This window comes from Haliotis cracherodii, unplaced genomic scaffold (assembly GCF_022045235.1).
Source record: "Haliotis cracherodii isolate W230 unplaced genomic scaffold, xgHalCrac1.p SCAF_10, whole genome shotgun sequence".
In the NCBI taxonomy this organism is placed as follows: domain Eukaryota; kingdom Metazoa; phylum Mollusca; class Gastropoda; order Lepetellida; family Haliotidae; genus Haliotis; species Haliotis cracherodii.
In genome coordinates, this window is record NW_027266265.1 from 15,532,515 (window position 1) to 15,545,922 (window position 13,408).

General features: G+C 40.4%; 1 protein-coding gene across 1 annotated transcript in view; it reads left to right on the forward strand.

The window, feature by feature from the left end:
* The window catches only part of LOC139454105 (uncharacterized), a 53,214-nt gene extending 44,115 nt beyond the window's left edge, over positions 1-9,099 (forward strand). Inside the window, exons 2-7 of the mRNA XM_071235613.1 lie at positions 374-547; positions 815-1,005; positions 2,003-2,633; positions 3,749-3,930; positions 5,493-5,713; positions 7,899-9,099. Coding sequence (XP_071091714.1) covers positions 877-1,005; positions 2,003-2,633; positions 3,749-3,930; positions 5,493-5,713; positions 7,899-8,070 — 1,335 coding nt within the window. The 5' untranslated portion in view covers positions 374-547; positions 815-876 and the 3' untranslated portion in view covers positions 8,071-9,099. The remainder of the gene's footprint in view (positions 1-373; positions 548-814; positions 1,006-2,002; positions 2,634-3,748; positions 3,931-5,492; positions 5,714-7,898) is intronic.
* Positions 9,100-13,408: the final 4,309 nt, after the last annotated feature.

Consider the following 13,408-nt stretch of genomic DNA (forward strand, 5'->3'; position numbering starts at 1 on the left):
CTGGTTATGTACATCCCACTCTACAAAGATTTACAACGATCATGTCAACAACTGATAAAGATACTCTAAAAAATCTATCAATGTTCATTTATCATGCTAGGTTAATTAGAATGTGACCTGTTAAACGGATCTGTAACCACTCCCGAAAACAGAATTGTACTATGGGCCTGAGGCCTTTCAGTATGGAATAAAACTTATCCTATCCTATCCTAGTCGCCTTTTACGACAAGCATGGGTTACTGAAGACCTATTCTACTCCGGAATCTTCACGGGTCCCTTCACATTAAGAAATGAAGTATCATTTGATTGATTTATACATATATATTAATATTTTTGTGAACTAATTCATTGCTATAATTTTCCCTGCATTTAGCTGGTTTCATCTGTATTACATGAAGTATGAACTACAGACCTTTGACCTCTCACCACGGACTAAACATCATCATCACAACAACAGCCTGACCACCCGATCCCGTTAGTCGCCTCTTACGACAAGCACAGTCGCCTTTCACTGCAAGTACGGGTTGCTAGAGACCCATTCTCAACGGTGAGGGGTCATATTATATGTACGTTATCTGAACAATTTGCATTTGTAAATATCGTCAGGTTTCCACACGGTTGAGTGACTGCTTTAAGTAATATCAGTGATTTTAACATAGCTTATGCAATGTGAGGATATAAAATATGCTTATTTGTGTATCAACTATTACACTCTTCCCCTACTTTTCACGAGCAAAAATGAATCTGAAAAACACCACTCTGACGGAAAACAAAACCCAACAATACATTCTACAATATTCTACATTATTTTCAGTGTTCCAACCTCTGACGACACTCAGTGGCTTCCTGAACACGGCGTACTCAAGAGGGCGAATCATGTCGACTATTGAAAAGCTGTCTCACCTTTTCGGTGGGAACCTGAAAAAAAGACATTTGCTCATGATACCGATACTTGTGTTATTCCCGATCTATATCTATCTCTCATGGACCTCCGTAAAACAAGATGTAAGTTTGGAACCTCATGTATCTCTAATGTTTTAAATGAAGAAGATGCATTTTCTATTTTGTTTATATATTTTAAAAAACGTCAACGCCAGAGAATAACCAGTCTCGTTTACCCAACGAAACATATTCCATTGCCGTAAAAAGCAAAAGAGCGTACAAAGTATTTGAATGGATCACTGAAAAACAGTGATGACACCAGGTGTTCGGCAAAAGGTTTAAGCATGGCCTGCCCCACATGTAGCACCAACCACTCACACAATTTGCATGAAATCGTAAGTGTATGTTGCTCAGCGCAACAGTACTCCTGCCATGCAACGGCGGCGTGTAATTACAGACAAAGCAGACAATCGATGGACCTGAAAAAACAGTGACACCATAGCCCATTTAAAGATCTGTTGAAACTAAAAAAGATATGTATATTTTGAATTACGTCTGGTTTGTACAAGTGCAGAGACTTCTAACCTTCATCTGTTCACCGTGCGTTTCGTTCAATTGTCTGTTTTCTATCCTCCCATACCAGTCTGACCTGCCCTGATACAGGGGCAATACTGATCAAAGCGACGTTAACCCAAATGATCACCCACTCACTATATTTGAGAAATAAACGATGAGTGGGTCATTTGTATGGTACAATAAAACAGTGAGAATGAACCATGAGTGGCGCAGCCCCGAGTGGTTTATTCTCCCGGCAGTGTCTTATTGTACGATAATCAACGACCACGAGACGTTTATTTCTTATATCAACATTTTGTACATTCTTTTTAATGGCAATGTAATGTAAACGCTTTAAAAACATTTACCCGTATTTTGATAATGATGACTCCCTGAATACGATCCCACCTCGCCAATGTCGGACAAGTCCATTTTATAACCAAGGGGTCACATTTGGTATTTCCCGGTTAGTCTCACAGTTTTCAAGTAGTAGTATCTGTACTTTTCCACCCAATTTCATATCTAGCCCATTTCCATCTTAACATTTTCATTAAACTCTTTCCAGCTTTCAGTTGAAATGCTAAGCAGGAACTGGTCACTTCATGGAAACAAAATCACCTCGTCTGATGAAACAAAAGAAGTCTTGCGCTACTTCAAACAGACTGGGTATTTGCCTAACTTCTTGTTGACAGCTTATGCAAGTGAAAATCGACCCCAGAATGGTCGTTTAAATATACTTCTGAACACAATGGATGGTTCATATGAATATCTTAAATGTTGTATTTTGACAAGAAACAGAACATTACTAAGGACGTGGGCTATAGAGGTATACAGATATGGCGGCCGTGCTCACTTCCACCCTACAAAGTACAGCTGTTCAATCCCAATTGATACCGACGTTGTCAAAGTCTCTCTGACGATATCCACGTGCAGCCATGACGTCTTTGATTACGTTCCAGTAAAAAAACCATTTCAACTGCGGAATGGTTTAGCCATATGTGGAAAGACCTTATTTGGGAAGGACCTCAAACCACGGCGTCTGGTCGAATGGATAGAGATTCAAAAGCTGCTCGGAGTTGATAAAATTCTAATATTTGATTTGGACAACCCAGACAGTATTCGGATTGTTTTCCAACATTACATCAAACAAGGAATTCTTGAAGTACAGCCTTTTGAGTTACCGGGGAGAATTAAAGGTATTCCGTTTTGCTTTATCTGATTCGTGTAAATGTGATTGTTGAAATTAATCATAATCATAATTGATCTGTAATATCATAAGCCTGAAATAAATTATGAGCTCAACCCCTTCATTATATTTGATAAATCCCGAAGTTTCGCGTTTATCTAGGAATGACCTACGTATATGGCATATACGTCTAATATACTACTAATACCTTCTGAACAGTTTCAAGAGATGGCATTTGACAATCGATTTCAATATGAGGATGTCACTTTGTAAACAGACAAATATGTTTTGTCAGAAATTTAACAAAGGGTGCAATTTTAAGAAATAACTATTGCATATAAACTGCCTGGGAAAAGGAAAGTATTCACTTGAACATTACATTTGGCCAAACTATTAAAAGCGTTATCAAAACGTTACTAGGCTGAAAACAGTCGCCGAAGCATTGCGAAGTTAAGGTCCAAAACACAAGTATGATAACCGTATGAAATACACTATCGAATGACCAATTCTTGTTTGTTTCAAATAAGCCACCATCAAACGAAGGTGTATACATTCTTTTGCCATTCAGTTTAGAAATATGTAGTAAGCTGTGCTAAACGCGTTTTCCAGGTGACTGTATATAACAGCTAGAAACAGCTACATGCACGACACACAGATCAAACATGTAGTCGCACTGTATGTTTGATTCTTAGATCAAGGACCAGACTTGCAATTCCACCACCATCAAATAACAGGTCGTAGGAGGCGACTTAAATGGTTCGGGTGTTCAGACACAACGGCAGATTGCATGTCATCCTACTTCGATGGTGTTGTCAGTCAACATGCCTGGTTTAATATTGTTTCTAGCAGACTTGCCCTGTCCCTGTCCATGAGAATAACTTAGTGGTTAAAGAATAGGATCATGTACACTTTACAGCTCAATCAAAATAATGCCTTAAAAGATTATGGAAAGCTACATACCGAGATGGACTGGATATGCATACTAGAAGATCGAAACATGTAACTTGTGCCCAACGTCTGGTGACAAGAAATCACAAGGATTTGTCATTCTATACTGGAATATCGCCTGTAGATACAGGACCCACGCAAATCCTGCAGAACCTCAGTCTTTGGCTTTCATTGCAGGTGCTTCCTTCCGGGACTTGTATAAACACCGTCATGACCACGATGACCAGTTTGACAATGATGACAACTTCCCCCTGCTTGACTGCAGAGAGAGACTATCCGGTTACAGATGGGTCATGGGTATCGATGTAGATGAGATTGTACTTCCCAGGAAAAACATGTCTCTAAAGGCTTTTATTAAGGTAAGGAAATATGACTTGCTCAATTTTTATTTCTTGTATTTGTTCACAGCTAAAGTAACCTACGTTTTCTATTTCATTTTAGTAAGTGAGTGAGTGAGTTAAAATTTAAAGTCACAGCGGCATTATTTCAGCCATATCGTGACTTGAGCCAGTTATGTATTTATATAATATATTAAGACCTGTCGTCGAAGGACAGTACAACAACTAGCAAAATATCACAGATTATAATTGTAAAACTAGTTATAGAATAATAAAATACTCAGATTAAAACAGACGACACAATATAAAAAAGGGGCTGTAGATCGCCAGCAACCAAAATTAGGCCACCATACTAGGGACCATGGGGACTTACGGTACTTCTGCTACCTACATGGTACCCCAGCAGGATTTACACCATCCCTCTGGCCACTGGCGATGATCAGAAAGATTAGCCAAAGAGTTAAAATCAACAAAAATACTACGATTAAAATCACAGAGAAATGAAATGATACGTTGAAGGATACCGGACTTACGTCCCTTCCCAGGGGGACAATTGTTTTACGATACTTCAGGTTTATAATCAGTGTAGGGGATGAGAAGTGGTGTCACAGATTTGTTGAGTGCATCTTTAGCAGCAGTATCGGCCATTGTGTTACCTGTAATACCAACATGGCTTGGTAACCAACAAAAGACGATGTCATATTGGCCAGTTTAATTCGAGAATTTGGATTAAAAGTGGATGTTTGGATGACATATTTTTAATCACCTGAAGGCACGAAAGTGAATCAGAGAAAATAATGAATTGTGTATGTTTAGATTGATTACTGATATATTTTAGTGCTGTAAAAATGGCGTTTGCTTCTGCTGTGAATATGGAACTGCTATCAGGTAATCGTGAAGATATTATTCTGGATCCAATGACGGTGGAACAAGCAAATGCGCCACCATCCTTGGATCCATCTGTAAATATAGATTTATAAGTGTCGTAAGTGTCTCTTAATTGATGGTATTCTTGTTGGTAAATTAATTGGTTAGTATCTGATTTCTTTAATTTTGTTAATGTAAGGTCTACCTCTGGCCTTACCATTTGCCAAGGAGGTGATGAAAAATTTCTGTTTAGGCCAAGTAGGTAATTCCTGTCTTCTTTCTCTCACATTTAGCATAAATACTGAAGAACAAATAATTCACAGAAAAGTTTCGAGTCTTTAAAATGTAGCACATAATTTGAATGATTATGTTTTTGTACTTATTTGGTTTACCGATGTTTTGCTATGACCATAGGGTTGGAAAGCGAAACCAAATAGATAAATAAATACATTGTAAAAAACGTGTTACTATTTCGACGCTAAGTAGTATTTCTGTCAGGAGAAATTAAATAAGAAAATGATAATAAAACAATGAGATTGACAAATTAAAGGATTACATCCCATCTTATATTGGTCTGTATTTTAATCAGATGCAGATACTGAAACAATATTCTGCATTTGTGAAAGTGTATATGATACCTGAAACAATTAATACAAATCTGCTGCTTGCAAGTTCTATCGTTGTCAGATACATATTAAGTGTATATTGTTTTACAGGATCTTGTTGCTAAGCACCCTCTTGCTGCTGGCTTTCACTTCTACATGATGTTCCACTACACCAGCTTCGGTAAAACCAGGAACCATTCTTCTGGCATCGAACACTTCGAATATACCAGATCCACTCCACCACAATGGAAGGCTTACAAATACATCTACATTCCTCATCGAGTTGATTCGCCAATCACTCACCTCGTGGACCCAAGACACCCTTACACAGTGTTAGTTGTGATACGGTTTCATATTGGATATTACATTATAACAGACAGACAGACAGACAGACAGTTTATTCAGTAAGAAGGCCATAGGCCCATAATACAGACAATGGTTGATTGCATGAACTACGCATGCCAAGGAAGTAGTCGATTTAAGTTTCACTTAGCCGTTGGACTTTATATAGATATAAACATGTGTTAAATACAACATCAAAGTTTTCTGATGAAATACTTTCAGTAAAAGATGTTACAGTTTGAAACTTGATATACTGTTTAAGATACATATTTCTTAGGGCTGAATAACGCTCACGTACAAGTAAAACATGAAATTCATCTTCAATAAAAGATATACCATTTTCTATACAATATTTACATAATCGTTCAGTGTATGGGACATTTGTGTATCTCCCCAAGTCAATTGCAAGTTTAAACTTGCTACATCTGAAACGAGTCATACATATTCTCAGATGTACTGGTATGGGGAGTGTAAGATATTTTTCTACATTCAACAGGGATTTAAAATGTATATAATAAAAGGTATCAGATATACTATTGATAGAACTACACCATGATTGTTGAAGGTTATCAAATAATCTTTGCTTAAAAAGATGAATAAATACCTTCACATTGCCAACATCTTGTGTTAACCATACATATCCAAAACCTAATTTAAACAAAATATTCTTAATGTGAGTAGCCCATGTGGTGCGACCAGAATGGTCCAGTGATTTGAGCATTAAATAACATTGGCGAGGCAGTCTGCGCTCGTCCAAACGCAGTAGCCTGCACCAATACTTGATGGCCCTTGTGGTATACACAAGTTGGAGAGGGGCTCTTCCGCACTCTCCTAAAACCATTGCATTGTTTGTTGTTTTACCTGTATTTAGAAACCATTTACACATTTTGGTCTGTACATCTTCAATAATTTTACAATATGAGATGCCCCATATTTCTGCGCCGTAACCGACAATAGGCACAATCATAGCATCAAATATCTTAAATAAATCTTGACATGGTATATTACCAACTTTCTTTTGATATCTATTATTACATTATAATTGTATCACTTAACATCTCACCTGGTAGGGATTAAGCTGGATATAGATAGATAGTGCTGCGGTCAGCAGTCACCTTAATTGATAAAACACAAACTGTTCATGATAAAAGTTTTATTTAAAGGGACTATCAGTTAAAAGTCAGTGAGGCATTCATGGAAAAGGTTGTAATGCGTAAGATAGTTGTTGTGTCATTTGTTGGATACTAGTATTTAAATTGCGTGTGGCTATCGTCGGTGGCTTAACGTGAAAGTTGTACAACGTAGCTACCAACGTCATGTCTATATTATAGAAGCCTGTATATAATCGACAACCAGACAAACCGATGGTTTATAATGAGTGAGTTGGGTTTAACATCGCTTTTAACCATATTCCAGGTATATCGCGGCGTGTCAGCTTAACGTGGGAGGAAAGGCCAAAGTGTTGCAGGTCTCATACGTTTACCACTTCGGTGAAACCCACGAGCACGGGTATGGTGCTGACAAACCTAGAAAAATAATTGAGGCGAACCGGGATTCGAACCCACAATCATAGGTTTCTGGCGTGCCCAAGGGACGCAACTCGGAACAGCAAACCGCGGAGTATTAGACGACTGGGCCACCCGTGCCCCCTTCGATGGTTAACAGCATCAGTAAGAAAGCTTGTTTCAAGGGTGCAGTTATACTCAATGATCAGCCAGGTCAGCCATCTCAACCAGACATTCCCATGCTTGTCTACCGTTACGCCAAGCATGGGGTAAAGGGAATGTTCCCCTAAAAATCCCAACAGGTCTCGAACTAGAGAACACATAATTGAATTGTGTCAATCAGAACCTGCATGTTCACAGATGACCTGTCTGTATGTTACCAACTGTATCTGTACTTTATGTATGTTTTGCTTTCCTTGGTGCACATATACAACTGTCTAATGCCTCTCCGCTGTGCAAAGTAGCGTCCCTTAGTCATGCCAGGATCCGATTATAGTAGTTTTGAATACCCGTCTCTGCCATCTTTGAATTGGCAGCACATGTCCTTGATTTCATCTTGTGTCACTTTCCTCATGCATTAAGCTGGTGACGTCATATATAGTGTTGTTTTTTTAAATGGCCTTTATCTTCAACATTCACACACACACTCTTCTGCTATCTATTGTTTCAGGCCGCGAGTTTCTCCAGACGATGGGGTAATTCATCATATCCGTATCTGCGAGCACAGAGAGAATGATTGTTTTCCTCCAGGTTCCGCCAATGACGAGTCACTATTAAGATTCGAAGCCGACCTGCCGTCAAAGGTACAGAAGGTGATGAAACAAATATCATTACCCAGTTGAGAAGATCCGGTTTAAAAGGACGAGGGCCTAAATGGACCTTGGTGTCGTGATGATAATGGACTGACAGAGGTGCACAGTTTTTATTGTGTTATGAGAATCCATTATAAACTAAGCGGCAAAAGAATGTATAGGTTGGCTATTTGTAATTTTCCTAAAAACAGCGATAACTAGTGGAAGGTGGGTATTGGGAATATGACTGCGCAGGAACAGGTACCAAAAAACACCTCACCCGAACGCGCTACCTTTGACAGCGCTCGTGCGGTGACAAAAAAAAATTGTTAAACAGGTTTCCCGCCTATGGCATAAACTGCACGTGCATGTTAGCTGTATAAATGCGTTCGTCTGCAGAGTATAACCACACGTGATGAAATGTCACACAAAAGAAATGCCACGACTGTCACAGGAGCAGAGAGCGAGCCATCGGTATGGCCGAAATTGGGACAACACAGGTCCAAATTGCAAGAAGGTTTGGTTATACACCATTGACATTAGCAAGGCTGATTCATCGGTACAGGCAAACAGGGAGGACACATGGGAGGTGCCATGGTGTGGGGCGGTATTTGAGATCAGAAGACTGATTTGGTGATTATACAGGGAAACCTGAACGCTCTGCAGTACAGAGACCAAGTGTTTCAGCCAGATGTGCTTCCGTTCTTACAAAACCAAGAAGGGGACATTTTTTCAACACGACAATGCCAGACCCCATACTGCAAGACTGACTCAGAACTTTCTAAACCAGCAGAACGTTGACGTTTTGCCCTGGTTTGCCCACACACCCGATATCAATCCTATTGAACATCTGTGGACCATTTTGACAGACAGATTAGAGCACGTAAATTGCAGCAGGCCATGAGAGACGAGTGGCAACGGATTCCAGTCCACGTCATCACCAGACTGACGTCATCGATGAGGCGGCGTATCACAGCATGCATTGAGGCAGCTGGAGGTCATACACGCTATTAAAGGCATCTGTGTCGACAATGATCTTGTGGTGTGTCTGACAATTTTTTGGTGACATTTCAGACAACTTTTGAACCATTGTTTACCTTGAGCTTACATTACCTTTTTTGATTGCACAGTTTCATTCAAACTGTGGTTGATTACTCATTTGTTACCCCTCCCTAGTTTATATCATAATTCAAAACAAAACCTATTCTTGTTATTTTTTATCGATCATGGAACTCGACCTATACTTTCTTTTGCCGCCGAGTTTTTATAAATATTTACTTTTCATGGAGAATATATTAAATATACTAAGTTTTGATGACATATATATTCAAACCTTTTTATATATCATGTTGCTTGTTTAGAGATTGCCAGTGACTAACACTCAGCAATGACACACCTTCACATTGTCTATATGTAAGCCCTGGTAAGCTCACAGCCAAGTAAAGGCTGATGGTATGCAATTGTAGCTTGGCTATTTCTCTTCAAGCTGGATGAAGACAAAGTGATCAGTTCCCAGGTTAGGATTAAGTGTTAACTGACGTGCCATGTCGGTGAGATTTGAACCTTTAATTGTGTATGCCATGTCGACTATGGATAATAATGGAAGCATTCAATGGATCTTGTTGGGAAATGAAGGTATATCACAGCAAAAAGTCAAGTAAATTGTGATGAATAAAATTGCTGTTTGTGAATAATATGAAGCTTGATTAGACAGCTAGTATTAAATTGTTTTTAAATTGTGTGGTCCCATGTATGTATGCACGAGTGCCAACACCTATGCATGGATGAGCGAGTGACACCACCTATGTCTATCTAAACGTCTGTTTGTAGTCACGAGTGACACCACGTACGTCTATAATCACGTCAGCATACCCCCGAGAGGAAATGGTGGCGGTGAACATGTCTCCCCGGAAAAAACAGGATGGAAAAGTCAACCAATCAGAATCTAGGTTTTTTTCGACCAATCAGAGGCCTGCACACGCCTTTCAAAAAATCATCGAGAATGGTATGTACCATGCAGACAGCACGTCAATCCACCCCGGCTACATTCATTCCGGCTACACTCCCCGGAAGAAAGACTCGTAGTAAGATTGCCCCGGCTACATCCATCGGAGGAGGAAAGGCTCCCCGTCAACAGCGGATCCCAAGGCTGTTTGTCAGAGCACCCCGGCACCATCCCTCGGAGAAAGAAAGGTTCCCCGTCAATAGTGACCCACCAAGGCTGCTCGTCAGAGCACCTCGGCTACATCCCCCAGAGGAGGAAAGGCTACAGAAGGTGTTAAGATACATAAAATGGAGTCAGGGACGATGTTGTCACCATCGGAGGAGTGGGTCGAAGGGTTGACTCATGCACCATCAGAGTGGATAGAATCATTGACTTGTGCTGACAACGAGTTCAAGCCAAAGCCAGAACACCAAAAGACGCAATGCTACAACTGTAGCTACTTTTGTCGTTGGCCGCCATGCAGCTACTACTGAGTCCAACGGCCAAAGTAGCTAGGATGAAGTTTCTGTTCCTGTTTCCGTTCTCGCTCCCGTTCCCGTTCCCGTTCCAGTGTTAGTGTTTTTTTCTTCTCCAAACGGCCCTTTTCAGGGCCACCCAGCTCTTCCGAAAGAACGCTTTGCCAGCAAACACAAAAAAAGGAACCCTCTTGCTCCTCCCCCTACCCCCCACCCTCCCCATCCCCAAATCTCCCCACCCCCGCACCCCACTCCCCTCCTCCCCTTACCTGCTTCAGTGGAGGATTTTACCCGAGCTTCTTTTATTGAAATGGAGGATTTTACGTGCGTTTCTCCTCCTCGCACGTCCTCCCGGACCCGGACATGACGGCATCTTGGATGCGCACACATTACCCAGCATGCCCCTACTTCCGGTAGGGGAGAGAACTCCTTCTGGCTGGGATACTAAGGTTCTGTTCTGACAGTAAAAGTGACTGCTCGTCAATCGTCGACGCACGGTGTCCGCACTGTGTCGCTGGTGAGTTCCCATGGTCTGTCGAGCAGTTTCTGCAGCAGTAACAAAGCGATCTTCAAGATGCTGTCGCACAATCTGACGATCCTGACGTCGGGTGGTGATCCTTGGTCTTCCACTACGTGGTCGGTCATCTGTAGTGTTGGTGGTCTGGTACCGTTGCTGGAGCCTGTATATTGTCCTTACGTGGACTTGAAATGCATTGGCTACTTGCCGGACGGTTTGTCAAGCTTGCAATCGTCCGATCGGTTTTATTGTTATCTGCTTTGGTTTTTTATCATCAAATTTCATTTTTCCGGACAAGGTAATGCTAAATATTAGAAACTTTGACAAAAATTACAAAGATATTTAAATGACAATTTTTCATGCAATGTTACTTGGGGCGACGTTTCTTTTGCGGTTCAGTATATGTATATTTATGTTTATATCTAACTATGAAACCGATGAAGCGGTCTCACTGGGTTCCATTATTTCTAGTTCAGGTGGGTAAATCAGTGGAAGAGAACTTGCTATTTGATTGTTATTGAATGATATAAGATCATGGATATACCTGAAGCTTAAGTTAATCTTCTTGGCCAAATTACCTTGTTTTGACTTTGCCAATACGAACAGAAATTCTGATTCATATGCATAAAGAAACAGATCAGCAAGAAGGGGGCGCAATTGGTGCCCATTGGGATGCCTACTTCTGGCCAAAGTGTCGTACCTCCAAATTTGACAGATGTTATGTACTTGGGGGTGGGGGTGGGGGTGGGTGGGGTCTGAGATTTTAATGTAGTCTGTTGTAGTATCAGAAAAACTTGATTCAATCGCTCATTTCCGCTGGCGATATTTCTATCATTTATCTGTTCAAGTAATGAGTGTGTAAAAGAGTTGAATATTCAACCTCCTGTTTGAAACTATTCAGGTCTGGCAATACTGGTATAGTTTAATATAGATTTTATTCAACATAAATTGGTTCAACATATTCATTATGTGATTAATGATAAAGATAAATTGAATGGGTTATTTCGGTGTTTAGAATTCGACTGCAGATTATTAGTTACATGTTTGTTTATTGTATTTATAGATATCATATGTTAAATATGAAATGAACAGTCGCGTATGTGATCAAATAGCGTTTTTGCATTGTCACTTCAAAGTAAAGGAAAATTTAGCACGACTAATCACCCCTGTCCCCTTAATGAGCTAAGATAGCTGCTGTAGAAACACGGTTCGTCAAGGTTGTTTTTAGGGCTCCTTTCGTGAAAATAATTAATGAAACATTCAGTCAGATGGGCATGAAGGCAGGAAGGAAAGAAGGAAGGCAAATAGGCAAGTCTGTCTCAAAGTCCCTGAACAATATTTTTTCCCCTTACTCCTAACCCTTACTGTATTGTTTGTTTGTTGTTTAACGCCGCACTCAGCAATATTCCATCTATATGACGGCTAACCCTCAATGTAATGCTACAGTCCTAAATAAAGCAAGTCTAGATTTTCCTCAGTTTGAACCTCCCATCTCACTGACCTCCTTTTCAGTTTAATTGTAGTTGTTTGTTTCTATCAAAATCCTATATTTTCAGAGACTTAGCTTTAGTCTAGCAGGCAGTTAGACGTTGCAGAGCGTGACTGTGACATTGAATCCTGTTCCATAAATCGTCGTTGCAAGGATACCTTACACCCGTTGCACGGGCACTTTCGGTGTGTCATTGATGACATAAAGGTAAATACTTAATTTACTACCACCGACATGTCTCTGCCGTTGGCTCCCAGAAGATGTGTTATGGTCCCAGGTGCAAACACAAGGCTCTGTTTTGTATAGCGTTTACGGCTGGTATGACATACGGCCCCCCTGTCGGAGTCCATAATTCACGTCCAACACCTTGTTATTCAACCGTTCACACAACAACGAAATATAAGAGCATAAACAAATATAATGCTACCGGTAACACCAGTGTATCGTATCTTGTTCCACATATTACCTCTGTCGCTGCAATCGTAAGCCTCCCTGGACGCGCTGCATATTTTGCTTTCCCATACTTTTCCTCGTTTCACAAACCCGTTACTCTTCTAATTGACAAATCGGCGGGGATCTTCGTGTGTTGGGGATGTTATCACGTTTGGCGTCACGTTTCCTTGTAATGGACTTTGTAACTTTATAGATCAGAGCATGTCACTATGCAGGGATTAAATTCGGGGAACTGCAAACCGGATATTGGATATGCAGCGTCAACACTTGTGAGGGCGAGATCAACTGCATGAGCGATTGGAAGGTAAGCAGTACTGTGTCCCTGTTACAAAGTTATGTCCGACATTATGAACATGGATGTACATTTACACAAATCTAAAAGGGTGTTATCGTTTTTAGAAGATCTTGTATAGTCCGTGGAAGCCCCATATCGAGACTTGCCAAGTTATAATATAACTTTATTGGATACT